This window comes from Medicago sativa, chromosome 2, assembly GCF_051527215.1.
Source record: "Medicago sativa cultivar Bolivia chromosome 2, Bolivia_mono, whole genome shotgun sequence".
Taxonomy (NCBI): domain Eukaryota; kingdom Viridiplantae; phylum Streptophyta; class Magnoliopsida; order Fabales; family Fabaceae; genus Medicago; species Medicago sativa.
The window spans coordinates 31,625,801-31,645,287 of record NC_140750.1 but is presented as its reverse complement, the minus strand read 5'-3'; the positions used below and the strand labels follow the sequence as shown (position 1 = coordinate 31,645,287).

General features: G+C 32.2%; 1 protein-coding gene and 2 long non-coding RNA genes across 3 annotated transcripts; 2 read left to right on the top strand and 1 right to left on the bottom strand.

Annotated features, from left to right (window-relative positions):
- Positions 1-1,388: 1,388 nt before the first annotated feature.
- LOC146946256 (uncharacterized) lies at positions 1,389-6,386 on the bottom strand. Its single transcript, XR_015026677.1, has 3 exons — positions 6,115-6,386; positions 1,975-2,070; positions 1,389-1,613 (listed from the first exon to the last, which is right to left on the bottom strand). It is a non-coding gene; the product is annotated as an uncharacterized LOC146946256 (long non-coding RNA).
- On the top strand, positions 2,461-5,585 carry LOC146946257 (uncharacterized). Its single transcript, XR_015026676.1, has 3 exons — positions 2,461-3,194; positions 4,310-4,396; positions 5,285-5,585. It is a non-coding gene; the product is annotated as an uncharacterized LOC146946257 (long non-coding RNA).
- An 8,891-nt stretch (positions 6,387-15,277) lies between the features above and the next one.
- On the top strand, positions 15,278-18,070 carry LOC146946255 (putative pectinesterase/pectinesterase inhibitor 45). Its single transcript, XM_085744398.1, has 3 exons — positions 15,278-16,455; positions 16,768-16,928; positions 17,304-18,070. The coding sequence occupies exons 1-3, from the start codon at positions 15,386-15,388 to the stop codon at positions 17,984-17,986; spliced, it is 1,914 nt and encodes a 637-aa protein (XP_085600524.1). The 5' UTR covers positions 15,278-15,385; the 3' UTR covers positions 17,987-18,070.
- The last annotated feature ends 1,417 nt before the right edge of the window (positions 18,071-19,487 follow it).

Here is a 19,487-nt window from a genome sequence, read left to right as displayed (position 1 = left end):
TAAGAATCTTTCCAAAAAAAAATTAAATTTTTTAACAAGACATGAATTAAATATAAATTTTTATATTTTTGGCGGCTAAAAATTCATATTTAATTCATGTTTGTTAAACAATTCCAATTTATTGGGAAGAGATTTTTACAATATTCTACACAGTTATGCACGATTTCATTAAGAAATACAAAGTCTACACATGAGTTAACTTAAAAATAGGGACGAAAAGTGGTGATTGAATAATTTAAAAGGACAGAATTCGAAGGAAAATTTTAGAGGGACTAAAACAAAAAACTTGATATATTTATAGGGACCAAAAACATATTTAACCCAAATTAATTTATTGTTTTTATACAAAACACTTCACCATGTCTTTCTATCCTTTTAAAGTAAACCTATTTGAAAAGTTACTTATTTGATTAACCAAAATTTTAGTCTTCAAATTCTATAACAGTTTATCTATTTGAAAGGTTGAATAATTGTTGTTTCAAATTCTATATATATCATTTTAATATTAGGTAAACTGCTGATTTTGTATATATTTACCCTGACATCAGCTTATCCATTCACAACATTTATTTGCCTTCTACACCGATGAATTAATATGATGTGTTATATTTGTCAATTCAATCCCATCTTGACAAATTCTAGGATTAAATGGAATCATTTTTATTCTTCCTACCAGATCTTTAGGGTTGTTTGATGTGCACGATAGAATAGAGAGATGATGGGATAAAATGTTGGATGGTGTGCACTATATAATAATAAAGACATAATCCTCTTATTATAACCACCTCCAACTTCTTTTAGGTATATATGTATAGGTGTCATCACCACATTTTATTTAAGCTAATCATAACATTAAAATATATTATTTCTTAGCTTCATTTAATAAATGAAGTATTGAAAGGGACATTTTATGATTTCGACAGAATATTAGCTGTAATCACTACTACAAAAATGGGCTTATATAGCGTTTTTTTTTTTTTGCTTTAGGTAGCGCTTTTGAAGCGCTATTGTAAATGGCGCTGGTAAAGGTAATATAGCGCTTTTTTTTCTGTATAAAGCGCTAGCAAATTTTCTCCTTAGATAGCACTTTCAAAAATAAACGCCATCTAAGACAAGTTTAAAAACAGCGTTTTTGTTTTAAAAGCGCTATGTAACAATAGGTTTAGATAACACTTTATAAAGAAAAAAAGCGCTAGGAAAAGCATTTATTTTATTTTATTTTTGTCAAAAAAAAATTCCTTTCCAGATATTTTTTTTTGTTAATTTAAAGTAATATATATATATATATATATATATATATATATAAAGTCTTAAATTTAAAGGGAAATGTATATAATTTAGGCACATTATAATTGAGACTATTATTTATCAAATAAAACATAACCATATCATAAAAAATGTATGTATATATAGCATAAAAGTCAGAAATGTATAGCCTCTAATATGGTAACATGGATATCTCTAAGAGTTACAACTAATTAGTTGACATAAAGATCAAAATCTTCTATGGTATCATGCAGTCTTCATCTATCTTCTTGGTCTTCTCAACATTTTTATCCAAAACAAGCACGCAAATCATCATTCATTTCCAAATTTCGTTCACTCTCCTCCACCTGAATATATACCAGAAAACACCATTAAGCAATAACGCTATATTATATTAGAGATAAATTCAAAGTACTACTGACAATGAGTACAAATTAAAGCAAGATTATAAATTAAAACAACTACCACTCCTAGCAAATATATTTAGAAACATTAGACTCACCTTATTATAAAAAAAAATCATATAACTTTTAGGCTGATCATGAATCGACACCATTCTTCTTAGATTTCTATTAGTTTATCTTTTGAGTATGTCACACACTTGATACCATCAATGTACTGTATATATTATAACATTAAAAATAACCATGTTACTTAATAAACTTAATTATACATAGATATTATACTTTAATATAAAAAAAAACATACCAACTTTGGAATCTCATTTAGTTTTGAAATGAGAATATCTTTCATAAACCTCATCACAAAGTACCCGCAATCTATACCATTTTCTTGGCGAGGACACTACAAAAAATAAAATAATAAGTAATTGTATACGTTAGTTTATTTGGTATGCCATGTAGAAGTCACGATGGATGATTATGGAATTGATTAGTAGGTGTAAGACCCGTAATTTAGCTGCGACTAAATTTAGGGCTTTGTATTTTGTTCTGATGTTTTCTTTGTTAATAAATGACTTTACAAAATGTCTTGACGTTGTCGGAATTTCAGAATTTGTTTTCTATCCATTTTGAGAAAACGTGTTGGATGTACTTGTCTAAATTTTCAACGGATCAAGAGTGTCATGAAAATTTAAACAAGAGTTTTATACATTGTTAAAATGGGAAGATGGCCCTGTTATATTTCTCTAAATTTTAGAAATTGTATATTATTTGTTTCGACTTATGGGAAAAATATTTTGTTTCGCAAAAGTTAGTTTAGAACAATTAACGACACATAATGAGGCACATCTGATTAGAGACTTCAGGACTATTTAAAGTAACCAAAATATATAGATATTTATGAAATTATATTAATTAAATAATTGTGAGAGGGGTTGTGTGGTGTTTAGAAAGCCATGCCACTTGATTTTTGTGGATAAGATACTTTGGTTTAGATGTGTTTATTTATAGAAACCTTGGGGACTAAGTCACGTTTTGTGGGTTAAGATAAGCCACCTACACTTGGCAGCTTCTTGCGGCTAGAAACAATTGCATATTTCCCTTATAAGCGAACCTAACCATTTTCCTCACTTTCTCATAGAAAACTTGCGATGCCTTTAACTAGAAACTTAGGACTAGTTATGTCACAAAAATATCTAAGATATTTTGATAGGATATTAGTTTAATATGTTTGTGAGTAGTAAAAATGAATGGCTAAGATTGAACCACATGTCTTACTATTTGATCAAATGGCTAGGATTATTTTGTGTTGCCAATTTAAGTTCCAAACCCTCATTTCCCTGTCATTTTCTTTCTCTGACCGGAAGCTCCTTCCTCTCTCTCTCTCATTCTTCCATTTCAAATTTTCCTTTGAGTGTTAGAAGACCAAATAAATAAAATCAAATACACTTTGAAAGAATTAGAAGAAATATGAATCATTGGAAAGGAAAGGAGGCCTCTTAGTGGTGATGATAAAAGCTTCAATTGGTAACTATTTCTTCCCATTTTTTTTAATTGGCCGAAGCCATATGTAGTATGGGTTAAAGTATTACTAGTTAGTGAGCATGGTGTGTATGAATGGTCTATCTTTGGGAAAGAAAGGAAGATGAATCTTCCTATATTTGTGGGCGAGTTTATAATTTACAAGAGGGGTATGTTAATTTTTAATCTTTTGTGCTAATTTCAATTATTAACATTGTTATGTGAGTCCGTATGAATATAGATCCGAACAAAAATTTACGATCCGTTCATTTTAAAATTTTAGTGTTTTTGGAAAAGTGTTGAAATGTAAATTTTATTTGATATTTATGCTATAGACAAGTAAATGAGTTGACCAATGGATTCGCGTCGTCGAGATATTCGAAATGGACCTATGGTTCGCGACGTTCCAACGACGGATGAATTTATTATGATTTTCTGAAAATAATGTGTCTGAGCTGACGCTGGAAGTGACTGCTGACTCTATCAGAGTTCGAATTTTTTTATGTTTGAACTGTTGAATGGTGAAAATATTTTGTCTGTGAATTTGTGTTAGGTTGACTGAGCCAGAGGCTCTGGTATGCGATGTAAACACAAAGGAGACTTTGTCGAAAATTCGTCAGATTCATTTTATCTTATTTTTGAGTGGTTTTGAAAAGAGGTTTCAAAACGGATAATATTTTGGGATTCACTTGAACATGAAAAGTATTTGTCAAATTGTTTAGAAATCTTTAAGGTCTCTCAGAAGTCTTAGAGTATTTGAGAAAATATTTCCTTGGGTGATTTTAAGGAAAAATGCAATTTAAATTAGTCTCATCGAAGTATTTGGAGAATATTTCAGAAACATTGTTATTTTGAAATTGTCTAAAGAACAAAATGTTTTGAGTAGATAAATTTTCAAAAGAAAAGTCTCTGATGAGAGAGAGTTCTCCATAGTTACTTTTGTTAAATTTATGGTGATTAAGTGTTTTGAGAGGTTTTGAGACGAAGGCTCTTTTGGAAAACATTTTATTTAAGTTTTTGGAATTATTGAAGTTGATCATATTTCCGAGTGAGTTGAATTTCACCTAGAATGGGTAGGAAGCTTTAGAGCCGATGTTTACCTAAGTTATTGTATCTGTTAGGATACTTAGCTCGAGGGTTTAGAGACGTTCCTGAGGTAGATGCTTACGAGTTGTAGAGCTGTACATTATAAGGAATGCTTTGCTCAGGTAAGGGGCACTTTCTTAAACATCATAGTTACTTAAATGCCTGGATGGTGTATGTGCTATTGTGTGTATTGTGAATATGATATGTTAAGTGAATGTGTTTGTCCAGTGTGGGATTTGTTTGCAATCAACTTGATTATGATATGTTGATGTGCGTTGCTTTCATATGATTTGTGAATAAATATATGAAATGCATGTTGATTTATGAAATATTGTTTGATATGAATTGAAAGATAATATGTGAACTGCCAGTTGAGGCATGTTTTTATACTACATATGTTGAATGATGTATAAGAGTTGCATTTGCACATATTGAGTGGACAATATATGCTCATGCATTTCATGGTACGTGTTAGTCCGTTGGACGCACGGGTCTTATAGTACGCGGTAGTTCGTGGAGACGCACGAACGCGCGGGGTGTGGACTGCCGTGAAGGAACCCACCTTAAATCTATGAGATTGGGTCTTATAATACGCGGTAGTTCGTGGAGACGCACGAACGCGCGGGGTGTGGACTGCCGTGAAGGAACCCACCTTAAATCTGGTCTTATAGTACGCGGTAGTCTGTGGAGACGCACGGACGCGCGGGGTGTGGACTGCCGTGAAGGAACCCACCTTAAATCTATGAGAATCATGATTTTCTTACCCTCTGCAGAGTGGATTATTCCGGAATCATTTGCATGTGATAGGCCAGTGGAGATTGTATCACACATGTAGAGTCTGCATTTGCTAGGCTAATTGTGCATCATTATATTTTGTGTGAGGAATGTTTATGCTGATGCCATTTACCATGCTAGTATATATGCCTGCAGTATTTTTGTATTTATGTTGTTATTAGATCGTGACCCTTTACATTAATCCGTGGATCGGGCTTTGCCCCATATCCAAATAGGGAGTGTGCTTTGTGGGAATAGCAAAGGCTTTGGAGGTGTAGCAGTTTGGCAGTTAGGCTTGATGCCATTGGTGGGATCTTGTACCATGTCATCCCAGTTCAGAGTTAAGGATCAGCTTAGATGTTTTACTTGTGGTGTCTTATGTTTATGCATTTTTACATCTTTTGTTTGGGCACCGCCGTAAATGATACTACCATGGGAAATGAATACTCGAACACTAATTTATACTTTCGCAGTGCATGATTTGATATTAAAAGCTCATTGCCTAATATTGTTTTATAAAATGTGACATTTGATTCAGATTGTATGGTTGGTAATGCTTTCAAAATGTTTTACTTACTCTGATTTTAAATTAAAGACGATCCTGAATCCTTTAGTGCATGGCATTAAGTTATTTTAAAAAGAAAAAAAAATGCACTCTTGTTTTGAAAATCGGGTTGTTACAGTTATACAAAAGGCATATGCATAGTGTATATCATATTATCACATCATTCAATTAGTTTATTAGAAAATAATTCTAGTCACACACAAAAAGTGTTATTGTTTATATATATAAAAAAAAAAATTGAACCAAAAGAAAAATTATTCATCTTACTGGTTGTGTAGAGTTTAATTAAACCCAAAATCTTTAATAAACAATTGTCAAATTTAAGTAATTATTCATCAAACAAAAATTTTCAATTTTCGATTGTCAAATTCATCCTAATCACTAACAGTGCAGTCTTAAATTTAGTTTGAACCTTGAAAACCTAAAATATCCAGATGAAAATATGAAAAAATTAAAGAATATTTGAGTTAAATTGAGGTAAGGAAAGAATGAAGATGGTACCTGAGATGAAGAATTGAGTATTGAAAAAGCTGTAACCAGTCAACGGCAGCGACGATATGATGCACCGCAATTGAGAGTGAGATAGAGGTGGTTGTTCTGGAATGAATCGAAAGAGACGGTTATGGTTTTGGAATAGATCGAAGGAAGCGAGTGATGGTGATGAATGAATTGATAGATATAGGTGGTTGGTGATGAATGAATCGATAGAGGTGGTGGTTCTGGACTGAATTGCCTGCACACGATCTAATGAAAGTTTTGAGTAAAGTAGTTTTGGGTTATGTTATTAATTGCTTTAAAAAATACGTTTAATGAAAATTATGTTATAGTTTTTATTTTATCTTTAGGATGCATTAAAATATGGATTTTTCCATTAAAATTGGGATTCTTTGTTACTCTTGAGTATATAACAAAAAGAAGTTACGCTTTGTTGTTAGTGTATAAAGCTTTTTGTGTAACAAAAAAAAGCATTTTTTTTCAAATATACATAAAAAAAACGCAAACTTCATGAAAATTATGTTATAGTTTTTATTTTATCTTTAGGATTAAAATAGGGATTTCCATTAAAATTGGGATTCTTTGTTACTTTGGAGTATATAACAAAAAGAAGTTAAGCTTTGTTGTTAGTGTATAAAGCGTTTTTTTTTAAATATAAATAAAAAACAAAAAACGCAACCTGCAAAGTAGGATTTATGGAAAAGTAGGATTTAGTGGGACCAGGACATTTGATTTGTTTTTTTAGTTTGGATTTGTTTTTTAGGAAAAAGTTTAGATTTGTTTTTTTTGAAAAGTTTAGATTTAGTTTGTTATATATAATATATATAACAAAGGTTTGTTATGTATATGATAAAAGAATTAAAAAAGGTTTGTACCAATTTTTTTTTTAAAAAAAGGTGTGCTTTGTTACTGCAATCCATTTTTCATTTTTTATTTGAAAGATGCAATCCATTTTTCATAAAAATTCAAAAAATATTTGAAATATGTTATGCAAGGGATCGAACAGGGGACCTGTTAGTTAATGTACATTAAATCAGTTAATAAAATGGCGCTTTTTTTAACCTATAAGCGCTATCTTTCTCAAGCATACAATAACGCTTTTTTTAATCTATAAGCGCTATTTAAGGTTGATTTATATATAGCGCTTTTCATAAAAAGTGCCATATACGATTAATCATGTTTTTTATTTAAATAACTATTATTTTTATTTAACCTATACTGACGCTTTCAATACAAAGCGCTATATATACTTAAAATGATAGATAGCGCTTTTTCAAAAAAGCGCTAGCTAAGACCTCCGTGTTTTAATTTATAGCGCTTTAGTGTTAAAAACGCTATTTATGAGGTGCTATATTTTCCCAATTTTGTAGTAGTGAATGGGATAATGATTAGCTGAAATGATTAGATGAAATGAAATGTGGTGATGAGACCTATGCATATATACCTAAAAGAAGTTGGAGGTGTTTATAATAAAGGGATTAGCATTGCAATGGGAAATAGCCCGCAGTGTTTTCAAACAAGTTCCAACAAATACAACTATCCCCAATAGTACTATAAGACAAAAATGGTTAATTTTGATCAGCTAGATGTAAGGCTTTATGGCTCTCTGTCTTCTGATACAACGAAAAAAATACTACTACTAATTTCTAAATGATTTAAGGCTTTACGACTCTCTTTCTAAATTTCAAAACAAAAAATTTGTTCTAATACCACTACTACTCTCTAATTTTGATCAGGTAATTAATTATACTCATAAAAAGAAGAGAATGAGAGGTAGGGAGAGAGACAGTGGCCCTAGACACTGCTTAGGGAAATCACACTGGTCTTTTTTGTCAGAAGTGAGGAACAACAGGGTTGGGAGGGTTCCGAGTAGGGTTCCATACAATGGGGGGGGATAAGGGAGATTGGGAGGATGTGAGACCGCGACGTCGGAAAGTGTGAAGACAGGATGATTGAGATCAGGACAGGCAGCGGGAGAGCAAGTGGCAGAAGGTGGAATGAGCATGGAATCACGACAGTCTAGGGTTAGAGGATTTTCACGGGACGATTATTGTAACACTTTCAAACTCCTAATACAATATTTAAATAATAATTCAACATATAATCACAAAGGTTCACGATGTTACTTCATCATTAATCAAAAATAGTCATAAATCCTCGTAATCGTAAAACAATAGCAGCAGAATCACAACATAAAGTCATCATCTCAATATCTAAAATAATTCATCTATGAGAACTCACTGGTTCCTCAAAACATAAATCCAAGACAAAGTAAAATAAATCTCTGATACCTAATTAGAGCACTGCCACTAAGACTCCAAAAGAAAAAGCATGAAAAGGAGGATAGGCATCAAGCCGTCTTCGGGTACTCACGCCGATCAAGCGTCCTCAACGTCGGCGTCTACACCACGAGGATGTAGGCGACCAAACAGCCACTGAAGGGTAAGATATACATTCAACATAAAGATTATAAGAACTTAAACATAGTATTTAGGAATTAAAACATCACACATAGATATACATATCCGTTTACTCAAATACTATCTTTATATGCATTCTTAGTCAATCGACAAACATATTAATTCTCAAATCATCAACACTAGATATAACAAGTATTCACATTATCACTTTATCGCCAAATCAAACATATATCATTCACATTTCATCTCCATCATCAATTATAACATGAATACAAATAGCCATGCACACATCTTCACATAATTCACATAATCATTCAAGACTCTCACATAGACTCATGTGTATGCTATGTTCTAGTTCGACTCACTATGCATGTGGTACCAAGTTTTGGATGTCGGAGTTATGTTACCGATTGATCCTTCATCCTTAAATAAGTCATCTTTAAATCATAATTCTGAAGTAAGTTACCGAATTAATCATCCGTCTTAAATACTCATCTTTAAATAGGACTTATGAATGCATGGACATCAAGTATAGACTCGACAATGCACATCACCAAAAACTCATCATTATATAATTTCACATCATTATATAATTTCACACCATTATATAACATATCACCACACCAACACATAATTGCATCAACAAATCAATACATCCATACATCAACAATTCATCATCATCAAAGTAATCATAATATCACATCATCATGTTTATCACACCAACATTCGTCATTCACATCAATAAAACAACATTACTTCATTTAGCCAATTTACGTCTTAGACGATTCACCACTTACACTTATTTAATCAATACTTCCTTCACATATCATTAATCAATTCATCCAATATTCATCACCTAATCATTATCATATAACTAATTACAAGTCAACATGGCATTGTTCACAATTTCACAAAGTCCGTCTATTTTCCAAAGTTCGTATATTTTCACATATTTCACCAAAACCAAGTTACATTCAATTTGACTTAAAAATCTTATGATGCGACATTCAATTTAAACAATGTAACTACGAACAATTTTGTTCCCAATTCAACATCAATGAAAATGTCACTTATTCCAATAAAAACAAAAACATAGTTTGATCCATGGCAGAATTCTTCAAGTCGAGAATGAGACGCTCAATATGATATGGGTTTGAAGGCATAAGGGCAAGGAAAAGGATGTGAGTATAAGAAGAAGGATTGCAAGGTACAATGAACAATAAAAGGAGAGAAAATAGAGAAATTGAGAGAAAATATTTGAGAGGATAAGAGAAGTGATGAGGGGTCTGCAATGAAGTGAGATTTGGAGGAGGTTGGTGGTGCACGTGGTGGCCACCAGTGCAAAACAACGAAATCAAGACCCTTCTTGCCTTCTTTTTGGATTCTCTACTTTTTCTGTTGCGAGATATTATTCTCCAAAGGTTTGTTTTCATGAGTATGATAATGGTTTCTTGAAATTGAGGAAATGGAAACTTATGGATTCATGGTATTTTTAATGTTTTAAGGTTGCAAATGATGTTTGTGATGTATCTAGTATCTTTAAATTTTGAGTTAATAGTGCTTTACCCCATTGTAATATAGACCATTTCTGGGCCCCCTATAATATTTTTTTTGGATTCGGTCCATGTAATATTTTTTTTGTTTCAAAATACCCCCTAGGTCATCTGAGTGTGCATATTCGCTAATGCGGCACGTTGAGTCACCTTTTTCTGATGATGTGGTCCGCTGACTTTATAATTAATATGATGACGTGGCATTTGTGCTTTTTTTAAAAAAATAATAAAAAATATAAAAATTCATTTATAATAATTTAGAAATAAAAAAAAGTTCCATAATCAATTTTTTTTAAAAAGTAAAATAAAATTCTGCAAATTAATTTAAAAAATCAAAAAAATTATATTATATTATCATATTTTTATAATTTTAATTTAATTCGGATTTTTTTATAATATTTTTGAAAATTTCAAAATATATTAAGTTCTAGATTTTTTTTAAAAAAAATCTTCTTAACTTTGAAAAAAAGAATGAATTTTTTCGCTTTTCGAAAAATTAATTTTTCAGATTTTTACATTTTTTTAATTTCTGGAAAATTAATGTTCCAGAATTTTTAAATTTTCAAAAATTAATTTTCAAATTTTTCAATTTCTTTATTTCAAAATTTATATAATTGAATTTACATTTATTTTTTTCTGTTTAAAAAAAAAGGCACAAATATCACATGTACCCATAAAAAATAAACTATATTACGGGGGGTTAAACACTATTAACCCTTAAATTTTCTACATTTTTTAAAGATATTCTCACGTATGCACCTAAAGGCCAGTTGTTTTTGTAAAAAAACACGTCCACATCAGCATTGACCGAGCCAAAATAGAGGGGGATTACAATTTTGCAAAAGGGGTTAATGTTGGATTGTTTTTTTTTTTTGAGGGAGTTAATGTTGGATTGTTAAAAGTGCATTTTAGTAAAAAAAAAAAAACTAAATTTGAAATTTCGGTTCCTTGTATTCGCAATTGAATTTTCTCCCACTTATATTAATATTTAAAACATTAAAAAGTTAATTTTTTAGGTACCTTGGAGTTTGTTTGGATGCTATGGAAAATTCATTCAAAATTTGAATTTTTTCAAAAAAAAAAAAAAAAAGATGACATAATATTGAGTGATTGGATGATGAGTACGTATTCAACTATTGTGAATTCAAACTCTTTTGTCAAAACCAACAAAAGATTGAAGATATTGATCAAATAATAGTGACAACCAATACCCAAATAGTTCCAACAACAATATTCAAATCTAGATATAATCTAACAACCTTGTATAAAAAAAAAAACAATCAAAGCAAAGAACAAAACTAGAGAGAACGGAGGAACAAACATACCAAGATTTTACTATCATGTTTGGGGCAAAATGACCTTTGTCTTTGAAAAGAGAAGTTTTCTCATCCACTATCAATGAATTTCTTACACAGAGATATAATCGAGTTACAAGAAATAGATTCACAAGATTTCTTTGGGAACAATCCTAATTTCTACCAATTTCTAAATATCTTTGCATAAATGAGAGACTCGAAGATTTTTCACAGTGTCCAAGGTGTTTAAAATTCCTTTTCTAACCCTAAAATCTCACATGCTTTACCATACTTTCTTCAACCCCTGGAATGTCTTATGTCCTCTTAAAGATTTCCTTGTTCCAACACAAGCATATAACACACAAGGTCTCCAAAGCCATATTGTGTTGGCGCCACCGTTGAGTATATTTTTCTAGTCCCACTAGTAGAAGACTCCACCTCAAGCTCAGCTTTCTCGACCAAGTATCCAAAAGTGTACATCCGCTGTGCCATTCACCTTATAACCTGTAAAACTATTCAAAATGATCTTAAACAAACTCCATGCCATTGTTAGTTTTCAACATTTATAGTTCAGTTGCATCACTTGATATACCTTGTTCAATTAGTCCAACTAAACTCATAATACTAATATGCCCCATCTCAAAACCATACATCTCAGAATTATGACGTGATTTTATACTAGATACTAGTGCATGACCAATAAAATTAGAGTCATAAAACATACTTTGGTACCTATATCTAGCATCATCTGAAATTTCTACTACCCAATAGTCTAATTCATCAAACATGGTTATTGATGATAAGTTTTTCCCAGGTATTGGAACATAACTTAGACGATGTAAAAGGAATTCATGGTTATCGAACATTATAAGACAGACTACTAAACCCATATATATTGAACCTTAAAAGCCTTTCCATTTCCAAGGTGAACAACTCCACCTTATTCCAGCTTAAGAGTTTCAAAGCGTTTCTTCCTTGGACACATGTGAAATGAGCATCCATGGTACATGATCCAACTCTTCTACGATTCCAAACTTGTCACCATTGGTGCCTCCAAATCATCATAATTAATTCTCCTCTGAATCAATTGAAACTTTCGCGAAATCATCATTGTCCCTTAACTTGGGATAATCCCTCTTAAAGTGATTGGTATTTTGACAATTGAATCACTTCAATTTGTCAACACCTCTGGACCTTGATCTAGCCCATTTCCCTTTACTCTCAACCCTTTACTCTTAACACATTCAATGCTTCATCCATTACCATTAATTTTCAAGTCATTGAACTTGGTTGGCTATTTAGTCCACAATATGTTTTGGATCCACCATCCTAAATAATTAGATTTTTTGTTTCAAGAATTTTCTCTAAGCCAATGAGTTGGTCATATAAAACAATTCCAACCTAGTATATATTGACATTGTGGTCTTCTCCTTCCGACTTCCATTAACACCTTATCTGCAATGCTCTAGATAATGAAACTCCCTGTCTTATAACTCATATATGTCTTATGTGGTAGTGGCAAAGTTGGAGGCATCCAAGCTTCTCCATTCAAAGTTTCTACGCATCTTGAGCCAAAATCACTTCTATCGTCACTTCCCACAACCCAAAATCATTGTCACAAGAAAATTTCTCGATATTCTTTTTGGTACTTGTGGATCTCACTTGACAAGTTTATCCATTTTCCCCACGGTGGGCGCTACTTGTTGTGAATTTGAACCATTTGTACAAACCATTTGAACCATTTTCCTCTCTCTCTCTCTCTCTCTCTCTCTCTCTCTCTCTCTCTCTCTCTCTCTCTCTCTCTCTCTCTCTCTCTCTCTCTCTCTCTCTCTCTCTCTCTCCCTCTCCCTCCCTCCCTCCCTCTCTCTCCCTCTCTCTCAAATACTGGAGCTAAAATTGAGATTGTGCCCTTGTCCGACGGTCCATTCGGCTTCTTGTGCCCCAATGTGGCTGCCTTGCAGTTTTGGTAGAGAAAAAACTCTCAAAAACTATTCTACAATTCAACGGTGCGCCCGTTCCTCAACCCTTGTAAAATATGACAAGAAATATATATATTTTAATTTCTTTACATAACTTATTATGTCAATAGTAATTAGCTTTAACATTTTATTAAGAATTTTGTTATTTTAGATTTAATAGTTTTTTTTTGGCTTAATTAATGATTTGGTCCCTTAAGTTATTTGTTGGTTACATTTTGGTCCCATAAGTTATTAACGTTACAATTTGGTCCCTTAAGTTATTTGTTGGTTACATTTTGGTCCCATAAGTTATTACGTTACAATTTGGTCCCTTAACTTATTTTTTGGTTTCGTTTTGGTCCCTTAACTTATTTGTTGGTTTCGTTTTGGTCCCATAAGTTATTAGAGTTAAGGGAGTAGTTTGGGACCAAAACGAAACCAACAAATAAGTTAAGGGACCAAAACGAAACCAAAAAATAAGTTAAGGGACCAAATTGTAACGTAATAACTTATGGGACCAAAATGTAACCAACAAATAACTTAAGGGACCAAATTGTAACGTTAATAACTTATGGGACCAAAATGTAACCAACAAATAACTTAAGGGACCAAATCATTAATTAAGCCTTTTTTTTTCCTTTTTTTTCCAGCTTTAGTAATTTTTCCAAGATTTATATTATTTCCTGTATTGTTTAATAGTTTAAAATATGATTTAAAAATATTTTATGATACTATGAATCAAAAATAGAAAAGAATATATTCATTAGAAATTTGATTACATTAAACGAAGATAATCTATGTACAAATATAAGAACTCTTTTTAAAATCAACAGTGATATTTTGTTTGTATGGAAATCAATAATGATATTTATACACCTTATATTTTTCTACACATATTCAACACTTTTTTTTTTATCTTCATCTCTCTTTTCATATCACATTATCAATCTATGACATTCAACACTTTTTTTTTTATCTTCATCTCTCTTTTCATATCACATTATCAATCTATGACATTTAGCATACTATTCTATCTTATCTCTTTGGCTACGAAGGTATATACATCCAATGGGGTGATCACAAAACATTTCCTATTATAAATACTAAATAAAGTGTTTAACAAGAGAATACGAGTGTAGTTTATAAAAAAATAGGGAGCAGTGTCAATTTTGACGTCGGATGGAATGAAAATGTAATTCAATCATTGTTATGAGGACCATACAATTTTCTCTAATATATTTTGTGTAAGAGGACGATGAATGTATATTTTAACATAAGAAGAGATGATAGTATAATTTTAGCATTCTCGGGGAAGAGAAGTGTAAAGTAGAATATTAATCCTAACTTCCTACTTTCTATTTTATGTTGCACTCCTTAAGAAAGTATGCTACTATTATTGGTGCAAGTTTCTAGCTTGTAAAACTCCTTTATCCACTAAATCGTATCGGTTTCAAACATTTTTCCTTTATCAATGCCACGTTCAGCACATATTTAGCGTTGTCACTGATTTACATGCACAAAACCAATAGTGGTAGTTAGCTAGCTATATTTAGAAAAAAAATCATTTGTAAATATCAATAACAATGAAAGATATATTAATTAACTGTTACATCTCATATACACAACTTTCATTCTAATTTTATGGATAAAGTGTTTCAAGGCCATGTGGATTCTCCATGTTTTATTACTTTGCCAGCTTCAAAATCTTGTTATGAAGGGTCATAGAAAGTTGGCATTTGCAAGAAAGATATGTTCAGTTAGAGAAAAGATAGCAGAAACCGGGAAAAAGTATGAATTTTATGAAAAATCTTAGCTAACTTTCAAAAATAGTAATACCAGAAATGTCTCTCCACCTCATTTCCTAGGTTGTCTTCCTCGAAGAAAACAACATTTAATCTCTTAATTAAAAAAAATGAAAGCAAAGGAGAAAGGGTTATTTAACAACAAGGTTTTGAAGCCAATACAATTGCCCTTATCCTTCTTTCATTGTCCTTCCCTTAAGTCTAAGGCAGAGGAAAATAATATAGTTTCCCTCTGCCTTACACCGCGATATGGCGTTCGAAGATTTTGATCTCGTATCAGAAAGGCGAAGAGCAAATGCGAAACAACACCTTAAGAAAAAGATTTTGATCGGTGTAACTTCTGCCGTTCTCATAGCATGTGTTATAGCAGCTGTAACATTTGTCATTGTCAAAAGATCAGGACCAGATCATAACAATAGGAAACCAGTTCCAAACGCAAACGCAACACCAGAACCCGAGCGTGTTGATAAATACTCGAGGCTTGTGAAAATGGTGTGCAGCCACTCAGAATACAAGGAAAAATGTGTAACCACACTTAAAGAGGCATTGAAAAAAGACCCTAAATTGAAAGAACCAAAGGATCTTCTAATGGTTTCCATGCTAGTTGCCAAGAATGAAATTAACAAGGCATTCAACAAAACCGCGAACTTGAAATTCGCTTCCAAGGAAGAACAGGGAGCTTATGAAGATTGTAAACAGTTGTTTGAGGATGCTAAAGAAGAAATGGGATTCTCAATCACTGAAGTTGGTCAACTTGATATTAGCAAACTAGCTTCAAAAGAAGCTGAGTTGAACAACTGGCTTAGTGCTGTTATATCTTACCAAGACACTTGCTCTGACGGTTTCCCGGAAGGAGAATTGAAGAAAAAGATGGAGAAGATATTTGCTGAATCAAGGGAGCTTCTGAGCAACTCCCTCGCTGTTGTTTCGCAAGTTTCACAAATTGTTAATGCATTTCAAGGTGGACTTTCAGGATTCAAATTACCTTGGGGTAAAACAGATGCACATGCTCCCGCTCCCGATGCTGATGCGGATGCTGTTGCTGATGATGATGAGGATCTTGCTGATGCTCCTGATGGTGCTCCCGGTGCTGATCAGCCGATTTTTGAGGCTCCCATTGGTGCTCCTGGTGCTGCACCCATTGGTGCTCCCCGTGCTGCCCGTGTTGCCGCTCCTCCTTCTTGGGCTGCCCCAGCCATCGACTTGCCTGGATCAACTGAGAAACCTAAACCTAATGTAACTGTTGCTAAAGATGGTAGTGGAGATTTCAAAACCATTTCTGAAGCTTTGGCTGCTATTCCACAAACCTACAAAGGAAGGTATAAAATTCACGTTAATTCGGAAATCTGGATCCTCTATAGACCAACTATATGATTCAGTCAGGTGTAGATTATTCTATTTAGAGAGAGAAAATTAATGTCTCTTAATCTAACTGTCTACATCTGGCTGCACAATAAAGACAGTTTTCGAGGATCCAGGTTCATGTTTGGGTTTAATTTCTTTTGGAAAGAAAATAAATATAAACTTAAGGTCTCTAACAATAGGAAAATTTATTTATTATTCATTGGTATATCAATTTGTTTTGTTATCGATGATGATGCTAAGAATATATTTCAAACGTGGACATGCAGGTATGTTGTTTATGTTAAGGAAGGAGTATACGATGAGACGGTTACAGTGACAAAGAAAATGGTGAACCTTACCATGTATGGTGATGGTGGTTTAAAGAGTATCATAACCGGCAACAAAAACTTCGTTGATGGAGTCAGAACTTTCCAAACTGCATCATTCGGTATGTAAAATATTTATCACATATCCATTATATTTTATGTGTGTCTGTCTTTCCAAACTTCTTTGATTGGGATCCTTGATAGTATGAAGAAACAATGCAACTTCAATTTCAGCAGCAGACATCATAAATGATATAGCAGCCAAAATCGTAGTAGAAAACAATATTTAAAAAACATTATGATGGTTTTAGATTTCGTTAGTGGTTATATTGATATTGTGATAAAATGTGGTCTATGCAGCCGCAATTATAGTTGTGATGCTGCTGCTGAGATCTCTCAAATCTTTATATTGTGCCTGCAAATGCGGTTGCTCTATGTAATTTAGAATTATAGTATTATATTCCTTCTCTCTTAATTTTTTTTCATGCACCCTGCAGTGGTACTTGGAGATGGATTCGTAGGCTGGGACATGGGATTTAGAAACACAGCCGGTGCGATAAAGGAACAAGCCGTGGCCGCAAGAGTCCAAGCAGATTGCTCCATATTCGTCAACTGCAACTTCGAAGGTTACCAAGACACACTATACGCACAAACCCATAGACAATTCTACCGCGACTGTGTCATTTCTGGCACAATCGATTTCATCTTCGGCCATGCCTCCGCAGTCTTCCAAAACTGCCAATTGGTTCTTAGAAAGCCACTTGACAACCAAAAAAATATCATTGCCGCGAATGGAAGAATCGACTCAAAATCAAACACCGCATTCGTCTTACAAAAATGTGTCATCAAGGGTGAGGATGACCTACCTCCAACAACCAAGAACTACATTGGAAGACCATGGAAGGAATATTCAAGGACAATTATCATGGAATCTGACATTCCTGCTTTAATTCAACCTGAAGGTTGGTTACCATGGGAAGGTGATTTTGCACTAAAAACATTGTATTATGGTGAGTATGACAATGTTGGAGCTGGTGCTAAGACTGATGCTAGAGTTAAGTGGATCGGACGCAAAGATATTAAGAGGGAAGAGGCTCTTAGATATACTGTTGAACCTTTCTTGGATGGATCATGGATTAATGGTACTGGTGTTCCAGCTCATTTGGGATTGTACAATTGATTTGATGATCTTTTCTGCATGTAGCACTTTCATGTGTGCAACTTGAGTTCAATAAATAATGCTTGAATCAACCATTTATATTTATCTACAACTCTTTGACGTAGATATTTAAATGAATATGCGAGAATCATAGAAACGAACCCCAACTCTTATATATTACAATATCTCTATCAACTAGATTATGATCACGAGTTTACAAAGAACTTAATAGTTAGTGAGAAATATTTAGGTTTATTATTCGTAAAAGTTGCTTTGAAAAGTAAGGAATCTATGGACTTTATATCCTCATAAATCTATGAATTTTAATGTCATACCAAATCACTTAGCATCAAAAATAAATTGAAATGGAATTTTTCTAAAGTCAATATACACAGTCAATTTACACAAGTTAATATATTCATATATGATTCGAACAAAATTAAAATGATTAAATAGCTTGTGGTCACCAAGGTTAATACTTATATATTTTGAAATTGTTAAATTTTTCTGTATACATAGTTATTGGAATAGCAATTACTATTTTAGATCGATATAATTAATAGTTAATATGATTTTGTAAAGCTACTGAATTTTAGATAAACTATTTCATAAGATGAACGTTTTAACCATGAAGCTAATTGTTACTTGTGTTTATTTATGACTTTTTAACTATGAAAACGTGACTTGTTGCTATTTTGTATTCAAGTACATATATACCTATATGTGTCCTATGGAAAATTGCTACTCTATGAATTATGATAAACTTATTTTATCATTATAAGTTTATATAAGTGCAATGTATACTAGTATATGATTATTAATTCAATAGAATTATAAATGGGTTAAAATATACCTTTAATGTGCTCCTGTTCATTAAAAGATTTTTAATAATATTAACTCAAAATAATATATTATATTCACAAGCTAAGTTTATAGAGATAGTTGTTATAATGAAAATTATTTATACTATTTTTAAATGTGTTTGAGTTAATATTTTTTCAGATGATGGATTATTTGATGATGTGTAAAGATGTGAAATTTTAATATGTGTGATTTAAAGATGTGTTATATAAAGATGTGTTATTTGAAGATGTGTTGATATAAAAATGTGTTATACAAAGATCTGCCTTATAAAGATGTGTATTCTAAAGATGTGTAATTGTCGAGTCCTATAAAAACGTGCATTGATGAGTCATTACTTAGTGTTCATGCATTCATGGTCGAGTCTATTTAACGATGTTGTATTTAACGATGGTGTGGACATAATCAGTAACATACCTCTAATGTCTAAAATATTTGACGATGGTGATAGGTTTGGTACTACATGCATATAGAGTCGAGTTAGGGACATTGCATCCATTGTCAAGCATATTTGAAGATGTAGTATCTATCTATCTATTTTTAAAGATGTAGTATATTTGGCGATGTAGTATCTATTTTTATATATTTGAAGATGTAGTATATTTGACGATGTAGTATCTATATATAAATATATATTTAAAGATGAGTTCATTTAAAGATG